Here is an 18,771-nt window from a genome sequence, read left to right as displayed (position 1 = left end):
GCAGACAGGACAACCCACACAAGCGGCTTTCCACCCCCACAGGGTCCCCGAGGGCTGGGAGAGGGGCTCAGGAAAGAGAGAGGGGTCCTCACTCTGTACCACAGCGGAGTCGTGCACATCGATCATGATGGCCGTGCTCTCGGTGGCCTTCTCGGTGTTGGGGGTGATGGAGGACAGGTCGGGCTCGCTGCGGCTCACGCTGCGGCTGGGATCCAGCAGCGCCTGCTCGCTCGTGTCGGGGCTGCTGCACTCCTGCTCCGTCAGCGTGCCCGCCCTCCCCTGGCACAGCTCGGCTGCCACGTGTGGGGGGCTGCCCCTCTTGGCAGAGCCAATCAGATCGGCGTCGCCAACAGGGACCCCGTTGGTCCTGCAGTAGGGACAGGGGAGAAAAGGAGGTGTGAGAAGATATGGGGACAGGAGATGGAGAGAATTTGAGGAGCTGTGAGGATTGCAAATGTCCTCTGCAGGTACCAACCTGATGGACTCCCCGCTCGCCTCTGGCTCCCCGGGAATCAGCGCCTCTGTCGCAGCTACGTCCCCGCGCTGGTCCCCATCCTGTGTCCCCTCGGCAGCGCTGGCCTCCTCCAGCCCCATCTCCTGGCTAGCCGAGCGGCTCCCCAGGATGCCAGCCGTCTCCTTGCCCTCCACGCGGGCTCTGCGGTGCCGGCTGCGCCGCTGGCTCTGCCTCATCCTCGCCCTATCCTCCACGCTGCCTCCTGCCCCGTCCTGCTCTCCTGGCTCACAGTTCCCGTGGCAAGACTTCTGCTGCCACATGTCCCGCTTGGCCCGGGGTGATGTCCTCTCCTCTCCACCGCCGGGGTTGGCCCCTGGCAGCGGCTGCTCAGGTCCCTCACGCTCTGCCTTGCCCTGCTCCTCGGCGCATTTCTCCAGGGTGACTCCTTCCCCGGGTCTCTTCCTGCGGAAGATGCTGGCGTGGGGGTTGATGAGGGGCGGCTCGTCCTTGTTGATGCCCTCCTGGCTGGACATCTGCATGTGCCGGCGAAGCTGGCTGGTGCGCTGCTCCCACACCGACATGTGGTGCCTCCGCCGCCGCTCCCGCCTGCAACGGGGCACGGCCAGGGGTCACCATCCCGGCTGCTCTCAGCGTCCCCCCACTGAAACACCCACCCTGGATCTCATCTGGGAACCCCAGGCACAAGGAAGCACCACCGCCAGGGTTACAGGCTCAATGGTGTGCCATTGAGAATTAGATATTTTCTTGTAGGTAGAGGCTCAGTAGGAGTACAAAAACACAGGCTTGGATTATTGCTACTGCTACCTCTAGGATAGTTAGTAAGAAGAGAACTAGTAAGGTTAGGAGTGAATCTGCTGGTATTGTGGAGAACAGGGCTGTTGTGGCTGTAGAGATGAGTTGGATGAGAAGGTGGCCTGCTGTGAGGTTGGCTGTTAGGCATAAACCCAGTGCTAATGGGCAAATAAGTAGACTTGTTGTCTCGATTAGGATTAGGGCAAGGATTAGTGGAGTGGGGGTACCTTTTGGTAGGAGGTGGCCTAGTAAAGCAGAGGGTTGGTTTTGCAGTCCTGTTAGGAGGGTGGTTAGTCATAGGGGGAAGGCTAGGGCCAAGTTTATAGACAGTTGGGTGGTTCGTCAGTGTCCCTCTGGTGCTGGGAGTGTGCTTGCATCCCTTCAGAATGCATCAGGCTGATGGGTGACCAGCTCCTGCAGCCTCGCTGTTGCCCTGAAGCTTTCAGGCAGCATGTACAGCTTCTGGGAGCAGCCAGCGTCCTGGTTTGCCCTATCCCAGACAGGCAGAGACCACCTTCCCCCTGTGTGGACACCTTAAATACGGGCCAAGCCCTCTTGCTGCACCCAGGGAGCTCTCCTCGCCTCTCTCCCAGCACATCCCAGGTACAAAGCCAGCCCTGAGGCTTGAGGAGCAGCAATTTTGAGGGGAAGGAGCTGCACTGGGCTTCTGGGCTACACCACTAAACCTCTGCATAATGGTAAAAACAACATCCTGGAGAAGACAAGACGTGCCCTTCCCAACACCCCCGCGGCACAGGGAAAACACCCAGGAGCACAGATGGGCACGGGCACTGCTCACACCCCACTGCAAACCCACGGGCAGCGAGCCACGGGCGGGCACTGGCACCGTGGCACTGTGCACGGGGATCCGCACACAGCGGGGAAAACGGGGCACACGGATACAGCACACACACACACACAATGAATTCCCACTCCCGAGGGGAGCGGAGCGTGCCCCGGCCCCGCGGACGGACGCACAGACAGCACAGGAGGCACAGACGGACACGCGCCCCCGCCGCCCACATACAGGTGGCTGCTGCGTGGCTCCCACATCGACATGTGGTGTCTCCTCCGCCTGTCTCTTCTGCGGAGGAAAAACAAACGGGTTCAATCCCCTCCTTCCACTCGTGTGGGCAGCGCACAGAGCTGTCCCCCCTCCCTGGGCAGGGCTCCTCCTGGCCCTGGGCATCCACGGTGAGCCCCCACGGGCACGTTGGTCACAGCTGGCACACTCCAGCTGGCACTCTGCTCCCTGGGAGCCTTCCCCACGCCAGTGCAGGCTCCAGTCCTTCAGAGCCTCTGAGACATCCTTGGATACTTAACCTCTGTCTCAAACTGCTCCAAATTCACCTCTCCCAAGAAACACGGGAGCAATGCATCGAACCAGCCCTGAGATGCTCAGAGCCACCAGCATGAGCTGCTGCTGCCCTGGGAGCACAGAGAGGAACGTGAACTTCCCCAGCAAACACAAGGCACAAGGCCAAGCTGAGATGCCACAGAGCTGCTGCCACCTGAGCAGCCCCCACACAGAGCAAGTTAACAGGGCTGGCAGGCTGAGATTCCAGGCATTAACCTTTGCCTCAGCATAGAAAGGATTGAGATACACACAGCTCCAAGAACAATGCCCTGAGAATATACAATCATAGAAACACAGAACATCCTGAGCTCAAAGGGACCTACAAGGATCATTCAATCAGCTCCCAGCCCTGCACAGGACAATCCCAAGAATGCCACCATGTGCCTGAGAGCACTGCCCAAATGCTTCTTGAGCTCTGGCAGGCTCACTTCCCAACAGTTTGAAGGCATTCTCTCTTGTCCTATCATTTATCAAAAAATCACCTTGTCAGAAATCCCTCTTCAGCTCTCTCAAGGAGCTCCAAGGTCTCCAGGCCTAACAACCTCAGCCCTCCCAGCTCACGGGAGAGCCGCTCCAGTCATGCCAGTGCTTATGGTCTCCATGGATCCCCGTGCGTGGGGAGGCCTCAGTGCCATGCTGGAGGCAGGGCTGGAGCTGCCAGCGCCCACAGCATGCCCACAATAATCTGCAGAGCCTCCAGACACACCCACGCAGCACGTCCAGCACCAATGCATGCCGGTGCATTGTTCAACGCGCGCAGTGCCCACCTGGCAGCCCCGAGCCAGTTGCACCCAGCTGTGCAAATACAGAGCTCCCACACCATCTCTGGCCATGTGGGAACACCCATCCATGCCCACGTTGCCAGCAGGAATGCCCGTGCCAGCCTGCATGCACCAGGTACCTGCGAGGAAATGGAGCCACCAAAGGCAGGGCCCGGCTCTGAGCGCCCATCTGGGCCAGCTCTGCTCTGCCCTGGCCACCTCTGTGTTGTCCCTCCACAAGCTCAGCACCACCAAAAGCACACCAGACCTGAGGCTGACTACATCATCAAGCCTAACCCATGGCGTCTCCTGAGCCCAGTCCATCCTGGTGAGTGGGAGGAGCTGGAAAAAAGCCCCATGAATATCAGTGGCTCCCCTTACACGCCACCAGAACAACAAGGAAAGGTTGAAAAGATCTGTTTTTCCAACCAGCTCTGTCTGGCAATGACTTAGAGAGCTGTATCAGGGATGTGCAGTGTGGGCAAATCCTTTACTGCCCTAATATATTCCATCTCCCCCTCTTCCTCTCTCCTATCTGTCCATTCCTCAGCCTCTCCTGCTGCCCAAAGCTCTCTATTCCCTCACTTTATCCAACTCATTCCCACTGGTATCCAGAAACAGAGCCAGCATACACTCCACCACCTCTCCCCTAACCCCCCTAGTACTTGTGCAGACAGATTTTTTATGAACATCAGCCCCAATCCAGGGTAAAATCTGTGGCTGCTGGGGGGTCAGGCAGGCATTACAAGCACACCCCATTCCTGCTGCCCCTAAAACCAGCATCCCACAGCATCCCACCACTGCCAAACCAGGGAGGGGGCCATTCCCAAGGCTGCCTCTGACCCCCCCAGGTCAGCCCTCTCCTGAAGACAGCAGTTTCTCTCAGCAAATCTGCAAAGAGATTCTGCCTTGTACAAGCTTGGCTGGGTTTCAAAGCATAACAAAACCTAAAACTCCCTGGGAAGGGATTCTATAAAAAAAAAAAAAAAAAAAAAGAGGAGGAAAAAAATAAAATAATCCCTTCAGCTGTACTGAAATGTACTGTTTTGGGAAACAAATCAAAACGCCTCGTTCCAATGTTGACTTTGAAAGTTTTATGTGATTTAGACCATATGACACCGCAAAATAAAGAGAAAAAAGGCAGCTAGGAAGGAAAAAACAGAGATTTCTCCTGCTGAAATGCAGAGACAAGGCTTCTTAACACCATGCTGGAGGTTTATGTGGTTTGGGGCTTTTTTTTTCGCACCCAAATCAAATTTTTGAACAATCAAACATGGTTTCACAAACCCGCTCCATCTTCCCTGACTGCATTGGCTCCCAAGGAAGGAGCCCGAGGGAGATTTGTGACACCACTGCTCCCTTCTCCCCCAGCCCCGGCTGCTCTCCTGCAGCTCTGCCATGAAGAAACACTCCCCAGGAACAAATATCATCCCTCCTCAAGAATAACTCCAGATACCTTCCTCCTCCCCCAGCCTCCTACCATCAGCCCTGAGTGCTTGAGCTCTATATTTGGGGCAGAAAGCCTCTTTTAGCATATTTTTGCCATGCCCAAGCACTGAGGCTGCAGCTTGTTGTAGAGGGTGCAATTTCAGGAGCTCCCTGGAGAGCTGCCACCTCTCCAAAAGCCCTGCTGCTCATGGGGAGCACACTCCTAGACCTCCATCCATCTTCAGGAAGATGCCCAAAGATGGACTCGCCCCATTTGGGGACCCCTTTTTTCTTGTTGGCAGCCCCCCATAACCAGTCAGGCCAGGCTGTGCTGCAGCTCTGTGCCCTTCTGAGCCTGGCTGGGCTCAGGGGGGGTCACCAGGAGGGTGTTGGGGAGTCACTCACTCGATAGCAGGCATGTTTGGGGCAGACATGGGGCTGACTTCTTTGGCTTTCTGCAGGGCGTGCTTCTGGTTAAAGGCCTCCTCTTCCTCCTGCTCGTCCTGCAGAGATAAGAGGGGCATTGCTCAGTGGGGTGTTGGGATTCTGAGGGAAAATTCAGCCATTGGGAGCAGTGAGGGATGTGCAGGGCAACCCTGGATGCCAAGGCTTGAGGGGTTGAGGGGGATCGGTACTTCTGATGCCTTGGAGCGGCTGCCTAGAACAAGGTTAAGAGAATAAAGTGAGTATTTATTAAAGGCCTTCAATAGGCACACTTTGGGCAGCCAAAATCCTCACAAAGCAGCTACACGTAGGATGGAAAATGGTCACAAGTCTTTTAGACAATTATAAGTTTTGTCCATTTCCATATCAGGGGTTAATCCTCCAATTACAGCTTCAGGTAATGAAGTCATTTACCCTCAGTTTGCTCCCCCCATTTCACCTTTTGTTCATACTTTTTGGGGCCTGAGGCTGTAGGGTGTCCTTGAGTTTCAGCCCAGAGGGATTGTTTTGTCTGAACAAATTGTGAAGACAGCAGCTGACACTCGGTATGGAGTTTAGAGTTGCGCAGTAATGCAGTACAGGATTTGAAAAAATATAAAATTTTAAGGCATCACTTCCAGAGGCACTTTCTTTCCCTTGTGCTGTGGGGATGCAGGTTCCCCACTACCCCAGATCTTCTCCAAGGCACCAGTGCTGCTCACAAAAGTGAACCCAGCCCACTCCAGGCATGAGCTGGGTTGAGCACTGTGGGACAACCCCAGACAGCACAGACCAGCTCGGCCCTCCCTCCTTCACAGCCACAGGGGCCAGACTGGCATCCCCCAGACCGAGTGGGAGGTAAGGCATCCATGAATGACCCCGGCAGAAGCCGGATTGCTTTAATGAGTACGGCTGTGTCTCCCGAGCAAGGAATGTCATTAGGAGTCATTAGCGAGCATTCAGCCTTTTCAAAAACTCAGCGCTCTCTTAATTGATGCTGCTGATACCCGTGGGGCTCCCCTGGAGGTGCCATCTGCACCCTCCCACCGTGGGAGGACCCCGGCACACACCCCTCAGGCAAACCATGCCCCCTTTGCGGTCAGATTTACACCGGTAAATCTGGAAATCTCCAGTAAGCCCCAGGGACACCACAGCACCAGCTCCACAAAAATCTGGACACCACAGGATCACTGGTTTGCTCCAAAGAGTGGCACTGACCATTGCAGCTCTCTCCTGCTCACCATTACCCAGATGGTACCCCAACAATTTCGAGTTCCACAAATATTCCCCAGCATGGTCTTAAAAGCAGCCGAGCACCAGCCTAAATTGCATCCTAAATCACATCTCCTGCCCACATCTGTGGGCAAATGGGGAATAAATACTGGCATCACTGGAAAATGTTTCCCACTCCACATCTCCAGAGTGCTCGGGCAGATGAGAGTCCCCACATCAGGTCCCACCCAAGAGATGAGGGTTATCTCCATCTGACTGATGGCAAGCAGGGCTGGGGAGTTTAAATGGAGAAATAAAGCCATACTTGAAGTGTGGGTGCTCCTGGAAAGACCAGCAGGTTTAAGCATTCTCCCAAATCAAAGCCTAAATGGCTTTGCCCCCACTCTGTCCCCGGGAGAAGGAGCAGCAGGAACAAACCTTGGTGAGCTCCTGGGCGTTGGCCAGGTTGTCCACGGCGATGGCCAAGAAGACGTTCAGCAGAGTATCTGAGAGCAGCTAAGGATGCACAAGCCGTGTGTTAAGGACATGTGTATCTGCAGCTCCCAAGGAGCCCAGCCAGAGGCACAAACTCCTCACCCATCCCACAGCCCTCAGTGCCCCTCCCCACAGCTCCTTCTCTGCCCTTGGGGCACCCACAGGTGCGTGGTGGGTGTCTCTCAGCTGGGAGGGGAAGGACGTTTCTATGACTAAGGTTTGGAGAAACTGGGGCTGTTTAGCCTGGAGAAGAGGAGGCTCAGAGGTGACCTTATTGCTGTCTGCACCTTCCTGAAGGGAGGTTGCAGACAGCTGGGGTTGGTCTCTTTCTCCAGGCAGCACTGACAGAACCAGAGGACACAGTCTCAAGCTACATCAGGGAAGGTGTAGGTTGGATATTAGGAAAAAGTTTTTCACAGAAAGAATAATAAAGTACTGGAATGCTCTTCCCAGGGAGGTGGTAGAATCACCATCTCTGGATGTGTTTAAGAAAAGACTGGACATGGCACTTGGTGCTACAGTCTGGTTGAGGTGTTAGGGCATGGGTTGGACTCGGTGATCTTGGAGGTCTCTTCCAACCTCATTATTCGGTGATTCTGGGATTCTGTGAAGGGGATGCCCCCGGGGAGGATGAGGAGGTGGGGTTGTCAGCATGGAAAGCCCAGCAGCCCGGTGGATACAGTTCCCAAACAAGGTGAGGACGATGAAGTAGATGGAGGACCACATCCCTGAGCGCACGCCTCCCTGCGAGCGGATGCCGTTGTACATCACCTCGTTCCAGTCCTCGCCCGTCAGGATCTGCGGGGACACCAGGCAGCAGCTCTGTCACCTGCACGGCCCATCCCCTGCACATCTGTGCCAGCACATACAGGGACTCTCTGCAGTGGATAGCCCAGCTCTGCAGCACCTGAGGGACATCCCACTGCGCCCTGATGAGGATTCAAAGCCTCCTCAGAAGAGTTTTGGAACTCTTCACCTTCTGGAACAGAGTTTCCACCTCTTTCCATCCACTTTGTTGTGCAGAAGAGGGAGGAAGCAACAGCTGATAGAGGGGAGCTTGTTTGGTGTAAAGAGCCCCTCCCAGCCATGGGGGACAAACCAGGTGGTGCCAAGTCCCTTTGCTTGGGTCTCCTGGCAGCCCAGCTCCTACCTGGAACACTGTCATGATGGCTGCAGGGAAGGTGTCAAAGTTGGCCGAGGGAGTCCCATCCATGAAATTAAACCTGCAAAGGGAACCAGGTGGGTGAAATACTAAGGTCAACAAACTCCTGACTGCTGCTGTGCTACCAGTTCTCTTGTCTTTAGGAGGACCTTTCCCCACTCTAGGAAAGGTCTCCTGAGCATTCGGTACCAGAAGCCAGAAGGTCTCCTGGCTAGAAGAGCCCACACAGCCCAAAAGCAGCCCTTGAGCAGGGATTTTTGTGTGGGAGGACATGGAGGGGGAAGGTACAGTCTTGCTGGGCCCCTGTAGAGGGTGTCCTCACTTGGCTATAACACCAAGAAACCCCTGTTCCTCAGCCTTGAAATGACATACCTGCCTCCAAACAGCTGCATTCCCAGCAGGGCAAATACTACAATGAAGAGGAAGAGGAGGAAGAGCAGACTGATAATAGATTTCATGGAGCTCATCAGTGAGACCACTAAATTCCTCAGGGATGCCCAGTACCTAGAAAACAGAGATATTGCTGGAGCACTGCCAGTGATGCTGGAGAGCAGAAGGGACTGGATCTGGGCTGCAGCCACAGTCTGACACAGGGTAACAGGCACTGATGCTGGGTACTCACTTGGTTATTTTAAATATCCTCAGGAGACGAAGAGCTCGTAGGACACTGATCCCAAAAGAGGTTCCTGGTCTGAATATAGCCCAAACCACTTCGAAGATGCTTCCCACTGTGACCTGAGAAGCAGACACAGCCACAAGTCAAAGACTCAGGATGGGCTGCTGCAGGGAATTTTAACATCCCCAAAGATGAGGCACCCACCACCCCATCCAGGACCTGGTGTCTCAGGCTGTCCTGCCAGAAAGTGCTCCCTGACCACTGTGAGGGCCATCCCGATCTTCCCCTTGGTGCCTTGCATTGCAGAGCCCTGCCAAACACCTTTCCCCACACCCCCAGCATCCCTGGGGCCGCTCACCCCACAGTCGAAGCAGTTGAAGGAAGAATGGAAGTAAAGGCGTGGCCCCATCCCGTACATCTTTAAGGACATCTCCAGAAGGAAGAGCCCAAGAAACAGGAACTCTGCATAGTCTGGAAGACAAAACCCAAGCGTGCTGGAGGCACTGAGGTGTGTGGGAGCATGCTGCATGCACCCACCAGCTGAGCATCCAGCACACCACAGAGATGGAACAAGTCAAGGACCACACTGCATCCCTAAACTCTCAGGATTTGGGAGGAGGGAATTTGATCCATGTGGAGCTAAACCTCTGTATGTAACAGAGCATCAGGCCCACGAGTTAATCGTTCAGGGAAGAGGTACCAGTGTCCCAGGGGATTGACAGGACCAGACATGGCCAGCACGGAGCAGTGCAGCTCTTTGGCATTAAACCTACAAAGGCATCAACCACAGGACACTGGAGGGGAATATTATCAACCTGGATTAAAATCATTGCATGGCTGGAATTCGGCCAGGGAAACAGGCCCAAACAGCCAAGAGCCACTGAAAAGCCTTTCCAGCTATTTCATGAACATTTAGCAGGCAAGAGCCTGTCTCTTCACCTTTCCCAGAAGATGCTTCTCACCACGACCAGCTGCCACACCACGCTGCAGCGTGCTGGAAGCCTGGCAAGCCTGAGCCTACTGCTGCAGATTTGGGTAGAGCTGGGGCTTGACAGGGACATTTTCAAGGTGAGGAAGAATAACACATCTGAGAAAGCAGCACTGTCCCCACTGCAGCTGCTCAGGAGTGACACATGTGGGGCTGACCACGCTGCTCTGCAGTAGCTCATGCTGCAGTGTCCTTTAAGGACACTACACCTTAAAGATGTAGTGTCCTTAAAGATGCAGTGCTTCCAAGACCTGACCTTGTGCTCTGGCTATGCTGGGCTCAGGGAGGCTCCATAACTGGGAATCTCCAAGCCTGGGATTCCCTCACCATGCTCTCTGCACAAGGATTTTAACCAGGGCGTTCTGCCATGACCAGTCTCATCCCTGCAAATTTACACCTTTCCAGCAATGGCTTGTGCACATTCAAAGGTGGTTCTCCAGCAAGCTTTCCATCACCAATGTTCACAATTTTGGGATAAACTCCACAGGGACTGGCAGTGTTTCTCTCTCATGACAAACACGTCAGACCTGAAGGACACAGAGGCAGCAAAACTCCTCCGTGTTTGCTCACAAGGCTGAGACATCCCTCAGTGGCCATGGAGCCAAGGGCAAAGCTGAATTAAACACCTCTACATGGTCTTTGTTATCAACAATGGAGGAGCTGAGGTTATTCCCCACCCAGCTCCACACCAGCAGGACTGTGGCTATGAAACGCAAGTAATAAATGACATGATTATGAAAGTTTCTTTTTAGGTGAACAGAGAGGGGGGAATTGTGGGAATCCACAAAATCAGAGGGTTTTGGAAAAGCTGCAAAAGGCAGGCCTCAGAGACAGTAAAACTGATTAGAGCTAAGCAGCAGCCATGAGATAGGTCAGCAGAAAAATTATTTAAAAAGTAGAAAAGCAAGGACAAATACAACAATGGTCTGTGTATTAACGCTTGGCTAGAATAACTCTCTAAGCTACAGAAAAGTTTATCTAGCAAGATATTAGGAAGTTTGAAGCTTAACAATAGAGCTCTGTGCCTTGTGTTTTAAGGCTTACAAACAGGTATTGTATTCAAAATAAGCAAGCATTTTTTAACCAAAGGTACCTGTGCTTTATAGTGGTTGGACAGAACTACTGTCAATATGCTTTTGCTTTGTGTGATTGGCCAGAAAACTTATAAAGTAAGTTGTAACATTAAGTTCTTTGTCTGCTGCCTGAGATGTGAGCTGGTGGCATCTTGCCATTGTCATAACCAGTAATGAGACTGATGGTGGAAAATCAAACCGCTCAAGGCACGTTCCCAGCAGTCCTGTCCCATTTGTGATTTGTAAAGAGCCCCCAGCCGGCAATAAGTGTGCTGCAATGCTCTCCCACCCACACCAAGGCCAGGCACTCACAGAGGAAGTGGGTGAGCCAGGCTGGCTGGTTGTGATGGACAATGGCCACGCAGGCAGTGTTGAGAGCCACCAGGCTCAGGACGATCCAGTAGAAGACCTGGGATTTGACCATGTGGCGCACGGAGATGCGCAGCAGCCGCTCCTTGTGCCGCAAGTAGGAGGCACCGTCCACCCTGGCACCTTTGAGGCCAGAGTTACTTGAGGGGTTGCCTAAAGGGAAAAAGAAGGGGAACAAGGAGTTGGATGCTCCAGCCTCTCCTGTGATATGAGGCAGGACATTGCTCTTATGGGGCGCAACGCATCCAGAGAAGTTTTATGTGGCAGCAGGAGGTTCGCTGCTAAACTAGCAGAGATGTCTGGTTTGTGACACACTCCACACGATGGGTGGGGCTCTGGGAACCCAACCAGCTGACAGAGGTTTGGGGGAACAAGCTGCAGACTGCACTGACCCAAGGTTGGATTGAGACGTCTCCTCTGCGCCAGCCTCCGCTCGCCCACGGAGGCGATGTCGACACAGTGCTCGTCACCCGACATGGCATCCGTGCGGTTCCGCTTGATGGTGGCTCTCCTGAGCACTGGCAAGGCAAGAGGAACAGCTGTTGGAGTCTCAGTAGCCCAACTCTAACCATAGCCAGCCCGTTGGATCAGGACCTGGTGGTCAGAACTCAGGTCTGGTAACAGGACAAAGGGACCCAGGTGATGCTACTCCAGAGCTGTCCCTTGTGTGGGATCAGACACAGCATCCATGCTCTCTCAGGAGTTAGGGCACCAATCCACCTCCCCTCACCCCTCTCTTGGGCTGCAGACCCCACTGGGGCCTCCCCATCACAGCTGGAGGGTCTGAGCCTCCAGCTCCAGGCAGGCAGAAGGAAGGGCAGGCAGATTTTAAGGGCATTGCTGGTCTTACCATCTAAGGCTGAGGTCCCCGAATTTTTGTTCTCTTCAGCCAGCATGACTTCCTCTACGCAAAACACACAGTTCAGCATCAGGAGACAAGGCACTGTCACACGTCACTGCCTGCTACTTAAGAACTTCCCCCACCCCAGAGGCTGGCTCTGCAAACTCTTACCAAGTATTGGTTAAGGGCCCAAAAGCAAATTCTGGAGGGTGACAAGTGTCAGCTACCAAACATTGCATCAGAAAAGAGAATTACTTGTGATCAGCCCTTCTCTCTCCACTGCCATTCAGCTCATGGAAGAAGTTGAAATCTCTAAGCAGGTCTGGGGCTCAATCAACCCAGTCCAGGGCTAAAACTGACGTCTGGTGCTCAGGACTCATTTGAAGACACCCATCTTTTACAAGTCTGAACACTGGATGAAAGTGTAAATCCTCCCTTCCCAGAGCTGAATGCACTGGCCTCATTCCTAGGAGGAGCAAGCAAGGACATGGGCTGTGGCAGTTTGGGAACCAACACCCACGGGCTGTCATGCCTGGTGTCAGGAGGAAGCCTGGAACTTCCACCACCCCCAGCCCAGGTCCAGGAGCCCCGAGGCAGGAACCAGTAAGTTCATCCCCTCCAGATGGCTCCAGGAGGAGATTTAACTGGAAAACCCTTCTCCCTGTTGACTGCTCTTCTTTCCCACTGCCCACCACTGCAGGGGACTCCAGCAAACGCTGGGAGAGAGGAAACCATGGCAGAGCACAGCTGACAGCCCTGTTGCTCACAGCCTCCCTGCAGATGCAGCGTGTTTGTGTACAGAATGTGACGATTTCATGCCACAGAGCATGAGGACTCACTGGAGGCTGGCGATGTCCTTGCCTGCAGCCTGGTGGTACCAACCTCACCATGCACTCAACATCACCTTGAGCACCTTGGACACTTCAGAACTCAGGGGTTCCTTTCCATCCCCACCACCCCACAGGAGCAGCAGTGTGTTGTCCCCCCAGATGTCCCTGGGCACCATCCTCTACCTGCTTTGTCTATCCACGCCCGGTAGCCGTTGAGCTCCCGCTCGATCTGCTGCTGCCGCCGCAGCTTCATGAAGGCTCGGCGGTTCTCCACGCGCTCTCTCTCTTTGGCAAACTCCCTGGGGAAGGGCAGAAGGGAGGGCTGAGAGCAGGCCCGAGGGGCAGCAGGATGCCCAGGGGGCTGGGGAGCCACGGCACAGGAAGCAGGGACCAAGGTGGGTTTTGGGGATGTGCATGGGTATCCCCAGCCAAAGCATGGCCAGAGGATGGGTGAAGGATCAGGGAGGAGAAAAGCAACACTGGGTGGATGTGAACAAACACCCTGCTTGGTTTCTCAGTCCTGCATGCTCCAGCTGGGAGCTGCTGCCACTCAGGGAGGATGATCCCAGTGCCACCCAACTCCAGAGCCAGCTCAGCTTCTGTGTGTCCCTTCAGGGAACAAAAACAGGGCATTGTGAGGAGGCACTGAGGGGATGGAGGAGGGAATGTCCTGTCCCTTCCCTTCACCTCCTCCTCTGAATCCTTTTCCTTTCTAGCCTCTCCTTGGAGTATTCTCCCAGGACTTGAGACATGGCTGTCCTCCTCTGGATGTCAGGGTCTCACAAGAGCTGTCCAGGTGTGATGACCAGCACAGTCTCCCTGCACCTACAGAACTCCATCCTATACCCTCAGCCCCTTCCCAGTCCCAGGATGCTCCGAGGGAAGCGTGATTACAAAGAGCAAATGGCACTGTTCTCTCTGTGAGAGGAACATCTCTCTCCCCAGAGACCAGCAGCAATCTCAGGCCTCAGAAAAAGAAAAACTATTCCAAAGAATGGAAAGAGCTGCTCTGTCTGCTGCAGAGAGCGTTCAAGTGCATTACCCCAGCTGAGCTATTACACCCTGATGCTGTGTGGGCTTCTGCATGTGTGTGTGTGTGAGTGTGTTTGTGTGGAAAGCCCGGAATGTTCCCTGCATCTCTTGTTTAAGATCCCCAGACAATCCAAGCGCTTTTCATTCCACCCCAGGAAGGTGCAGTTTCCTGCCGCTCCGGCATTAAGTGACAAATGACTCCCCCTCCAGCACTGCCTTTCACACTGAAATGAGACTTTCTTCCTGGGGCAGGGAAGCGGGGCGGGGAAACAAAAGGCAAGGGAGAGAAAAAGCAGCCTAAGTGAAGGGAAGGAGGGTGGGAGGAGATGGGGGAGAACGAAGGACCTCTCCAGCCAACAGTGAAATGCACTGGAAGTTTTGGGTATGCCATGCCTCCTTGCTCTAGCTGGAGGAAAGGCAGGAGCATTTTGGCTGTGCAACCACCCCTCACCACCCTTTGTTTGGAAATTTGGGATGTCAAGGAATGAGGAAATGCTGTTTGGAGTCATAGTCAATGGGGAAGTTTCCTGTCCTCTGGTCCTCCCGGCTCTGCCCCACGGGCCATAATTCCACGGCAGCCTTGGCAGCACTTTTCCCAGACCCCATAGATACCAAATCCTAGAGTGATTTGGGTTGGAAGGGGCCTTAAAGACCATCACATTCCTTGCCATGGACAGGGACACCTTCAACTACCCCAGGCTGCTGAGAGTCCCATCCAACCTGGCCTTGAACATTCCAAGGATGGGGAAACCACAACTTTTCTGGGCACCCTGTGCCAGGGCCCCACCACCCTCACAGGGCAGAATTTGTCCCCAGTATCTAATCCAACCCTGCCCTCTGTCAGTGGCTAGCCATTTCCCCTTGTCTTATAACTACATGGCCTTGTCCAAAGTCCCTCTCCAGCTCTTTTGGAGCCTCTTTAGGCTCTGGAAGGAGCTCTAAGGTCTCCCCAGAGCTTTCTCCATTCCAGGCTGAACAACCCCAGTGTCACAGACATCTTTTATGGAAAATCCTTTCCTTAGGACTTTTCCTCCTGAGAAGCTGAGAAGCCTCAGGAACAAAATGTAAACATTGATTATGTGCTGCTGTGGAGTGCAACAGGTGGATCTGTGATTGGCCCATGTTGGATGTTTGTAATTAATGACCAATCACAGCCCAGCTGGCTTGGACAGAGAGTCCGACAGCACCTTTGTTATTCATTCCTTCTGATTCTATTCTTAGCTGGCCTTCTGATGAAATCCTTTCTTCTATTCTTTTAGTATAGTTTTAATGTAATATATATCATAAAATAATAAATCAAGCCCTCTGAAACATGGAGTCAGATCCTCGTCTCTTCCCTCAACCTGAGACCCCTGTGAACACCATCACACCCCAGCTCTCTCAGCTTGTGGGAGAACTTGGGAAGATCCTCCTGATGTGTCAGCTGGGAGCCTGGCCACTCTCTGCTGCCTCCTGCTTGCCCATCCCTCTGTCCTCCAGCTCCTTGTGCTGCATGGCAAGAGAAACCAGCATCATGTGCCTCCAGTGGAAGCCACCCAGAAGGACCAGCTGAGCCTCAGGCCACCTCTTCCTGCAGAGGGGAATGGGGGCATTGGAAAATGTGCTCATCAAGCAGCACTCTCCCCCTTTTCCTGAGGCAGCCCTTTTGCTCATAGAGCACTAATTTACAGGAGGCTGGTGCCACACACACTCAGGGACAGGGTTCATGCAGCTGTGGCAGCATCTCTGAGGGAGCCACTTCCCACTCACTTGATCCCTAATGGAGCTTAATTGCTTTTGTCCATTAGAAGGAGGAAAGGGTGGCAGAAAGGGGAGGGGGGAGAGAATAAAAAAAAAGTTAATCTCGAGTTAATGAATTATTACATTTCAAGAGACACGTTCCCAAGCAGGGCAGCAGCGGGGGCTGGTGACATCTGAGAGTGGGTAGGCGATGCTGACAGATCAAGGATTGCTCAGAGCCAATTTGCAGCAGCAAACGGGTAGAGATAATACAGTGTGTGAGTGAGAACAGGGCCAGCCATGGTGACTGACAACGCTTGGGAAGGCTCCAAGTCACAGGCAGGGCAGCCTGGCATCGCCCAGAGAGCGGGTGCTGTCTCCCATTGAAGGCTCTGCTCCTGCTTTCTTGGGGTTACATCACCAGGGATGGCCAAATTCTGCCCTGCAAGGAGCCCTGGGTGGTGTTTCCCCATAGGGTCCCTGCAAGGGGGCTCAGAGCAACCCAGCAGATTGCACAGTCTCCACCTCTGCTTGTCCACTTGGGTGTTATGGCCCTAAATCCCAATGGCTCCAGCTCAAAAACATCCACCCCTGGCAGCCAAGATCTGTGATGCCAACCTTGTGTCACTGCAGCCCTCTCTGCCCAGCCTCATGAAGCCAAAGACACTCAGAGAGCTCTAGAGGTGATTGCTGAAGGCCCTGGTGGGGTTTGGGGGTGAATGTGCCATCTGCCCTCCTGCTCCCAAGGGCACCATTCCCCCACAACCCGTGCCCAGCCTGTTGGGGCAATGGGAGAACAGATGCTTCACTCCTCTGCCTGCAAATTCTCCTCCACAGCCTTGGAATTTCCCTCATGTGGCCTGAGAGCATCTCTGCTCCTGGCAGGAGACCCTTGGGCACAGCACCCTGCTCAGCCACATCCCTCTCCAGGCCCCCCAGCCACCCTCACTCCAGGAGAGAGATAGGTTTTAGTCCCATGTTATCTGCTCTAAGGACTGGAAAAACCAGGTCTGGTTTCAATGGGAGAACCACTCACGGAAGCATCCGGCATAAAAATGGGTCCCCTCTTGAAAAAAACAAAAACAAAACACAAGAAAACAGGAAAAAACCCCAAACAACGAATTACAAGAAAACCAAGAACCAAAAACAAGTTAAGAGCAAAGAGTATCACAGACAGTGCAATCCATTTTTTCTACATTTTAGACCATCTTTGAGTTCAAAGCAGGTAAGTAGTGCTGGTCACATCAATGTTGTGGCCTCCATGCTTTGAAACAAGAAACCATCTATCTTCAAAGCCATGAATTCATCACCTCTTGCCTCTATTATAAAGATGATTTCCAGCAAACCAGTTATCAAATCAGCCTTAAAACAGCTTGAGGCAGCAGAAAGGACAGGATGGAAATCAGGGAAATACTGGATTACACACTGAGGGTGAGGCAGCAGCACCACTCTGCTATGAAAAAAACCCCAAATATAATGGCATGCATAACAAGAGAGACCATCTGTAAGACATCAGGTAACACCACTGCTCTCCTCAGGTCTTGGCTCATGGCTCCACTTCAGGTCTGAGCACCACAGCCTGAGGAAAAACTGCTTCTGAGCCTCCAGGATGGTGTCAGAGGTGGTTATGGGACAGAAGTGACAACAGACGGTGTGGCAAACACAGCTGAGGCAGTTGCAAATGGGGGGGATCAGATGGTATTTACCCAGAAGGTGTACAGGAACTGAAGTGAGAGTGTTGAACTGACTGAGCAGCCTGTAACCTGAGTTTAAACAGACAGTGACAGCAGCACTGGCACTGCAGGCTGGGATTATTGCGCTGAACCCACGGCAGAGGCAGCAGAAGGACGTCCAAAAGGCACCAAAACCTCTGCAGGGCTTGGGTGCCTGCTTTGAAGGAGACCACAGGTTTTCAGTGAGGGTAATTGCTTGGTTTAAGTTCACTTGAACTGCCAGAGTCAGAGAAGATCTCAGGCCAGGTTGGGTGGAGCTCTCAGCAACTTGGTCTGGTTGAAGATGTCCCTGCTCATGGCAGGGGGTTGGACCATGTCACAGACATCTTTTGTGAAAAATCCTTCCCTTAGGATTTTTCCTCCTGAGAAGCTGAGAGGCCTCAGGAACAAAATATAAACATTGATTATCTGCTGCTGTGGAATGCAACAGGTGCATCTGTGATTGGTCTCATAGAGTTATTTCTAATTAATCGCCAATCACAGTCAGCTGGCTCGGACAGAGAGTCTGAGCCACAAACCTTTGTTATCATTCTTTCTTTTTCTGTTCTCAGCTAGCCTTCTGATGAAATCCTTTCTTCTATTCTTTTAGTATAGTTTTAATATTATATATATAATAAAATAATAAGCCATCTGAAACATGGAGTCAGATCCTTGTCTCTTCCCTCATCCTCAGACCCCTATGAACATGGTCATAGGACCAGATGGCCTTTAAAAGGTCCCTTCCAAGCCAAACCTTTCTGTGATTCCATAACAAAGCTGTGCCATCTCAATAAAGCCTTGCTCTGAACTTGAAGGAGAAGGGGCCCAAAAAGAAAGGCAACCAGCAGCATCCCATTTCTTGTGCTGTCTGTCCATCAGCTCTGATCAGCCCCGTGCAGTGGGGCAGGAGCTCTGTGTCACCAGGGTGTGACAGAGCTGCTGAGCAGAGCACATTTACAGAGCACTGGCACTCACACGAGCTGGGGAGGGGAAAGCTGACAAGCTGCTGGTGACATGGAAGGGTAAAATGGGAAGGAGCTGGGAGATGCCAGCCCTGAGGTGACCCATCACATCACTGTCCCTGCTAAGAAGGGGCAGATGCTGATGGGAACCTTCTACTTTGTGGAAAACTTGTGGTTGTCCACCTGGATTTCTCCAAGGCCAACTGTGCTGATACCAAATTGAGTGGGAAAGTGGAGAATTCAGAAGGGACAACAATCCTGCAGGAAGATCTGGGCAGGCTGGAAGGGTGGGCTAATGAGAATCTCATGAAGAGAAGCTGTGGCTGCCCCATCCCTGGAAGTGTTCAAGGCTGGATGGGGCTTGGAACAACCTGGTCTAGGGAAAGTGTCCTTTTCCGTGGCAGGAGAACTGGAATGAGATGATCTTTACTAGGTCCTTTCCAACCCAGGCCATTCTCTGATTCAAAAGTAAGGTGTTGAACATAGGAATACAAAATCCAGGAGGGCAGCACAGGCTGGGACCT

General features: G+C 53.2%; 1 protein-coding gene across 12 annotated transcripts in view; it reads right to left on the bottom strand.

The window, feature by feature from the left end:
* Positions 1-18,771, bottom strand: part of CACNA1E (calcium voltage-gated channel subunit alpha1 E) — a 147,124-nt gene that overhangs the window by 37,858 nt on the left and 90,495 nt on the right. For 9 of the 12 annotated variants that reach the window (XR_012581441.1, XM_074546404.1, XM_074546407.1 and 6 more), the window contains 14 exons: positions 13,006-13,121; positions 12,002-12,055; positions 11,544-11,669; positions 11,095-11,304; positions 9,080-9,192; positions 8,728-8,840; positions 8,478-8,609; positions 8,094-8,166; positions 7,624-7,741; positions 6,887-6,954; positions 5,219-5,316; positions 2,295-2,351; positions 476-1,060; positions 93-367 (listed from right to left, as the gene is read on the bottom strand). Coding sequence is in view for 11 of the 12 variants with exons in the window: in XM_074546404.1 (XP_074402505.1) it covers positions 93-367; positions 476-1,060; positions 2,295-2,351; positions 5,219-5,316; positions 6,887-6,954; positions 7,624-7,741; positions 8,094-8,166; positions 8,478-8,609; positions 8,728-8,840; positions 9,080-9,192; positions 11,095-11,304; positions 11,544-11,669; positions 12,002-12,055; positions 13,006-13,121 (2,138 nt within the window). In the remaining variant the exon portion in view is untranslated. The remainder of the gene's footprint in view (positions 1-92; positions 368-475; positions 1,061-2,294; positions 2,352-5,218; positions 5,317-6,886; positions 6,955-7,623; positions 7,742-8,093; positions 8,167-8,477; positions 8,610-8,727; positions 8,841-9,079; positions 9,193-11,094; positions 11,305-11,543; positions 11,670-12,001; positions 12,056-13,005; positions 13,122-18,771) is intronic. The other 3 variants (XM_074546412.1, XM_074546405.1, XM_074546411.1) reach the window with 1 other exon arrangement.

The sequence above is a fragment of the Zonotrichia albicollis genome, chromosome 8 (genome assembly GCF_047830755.1).
Source record: "Zonotrichia albicollis isolate bZonAlb1 chromosome 8, bZonAlb1.hap1, whole genome shotgun sequence".
NCBI classification, from domain to species: domain Eukaryota; kingdom Metazoa; phylum Chordata; class Aves; order Passeriformes; family Passerellidae; genus Zonotrichia; species Zonotrichia albicollis.
The sequence above is the reverse complement of the archived record's forward strand: the minus strand, read 5'-3'. Positions and strand labels throughout refer to the sequence as shown.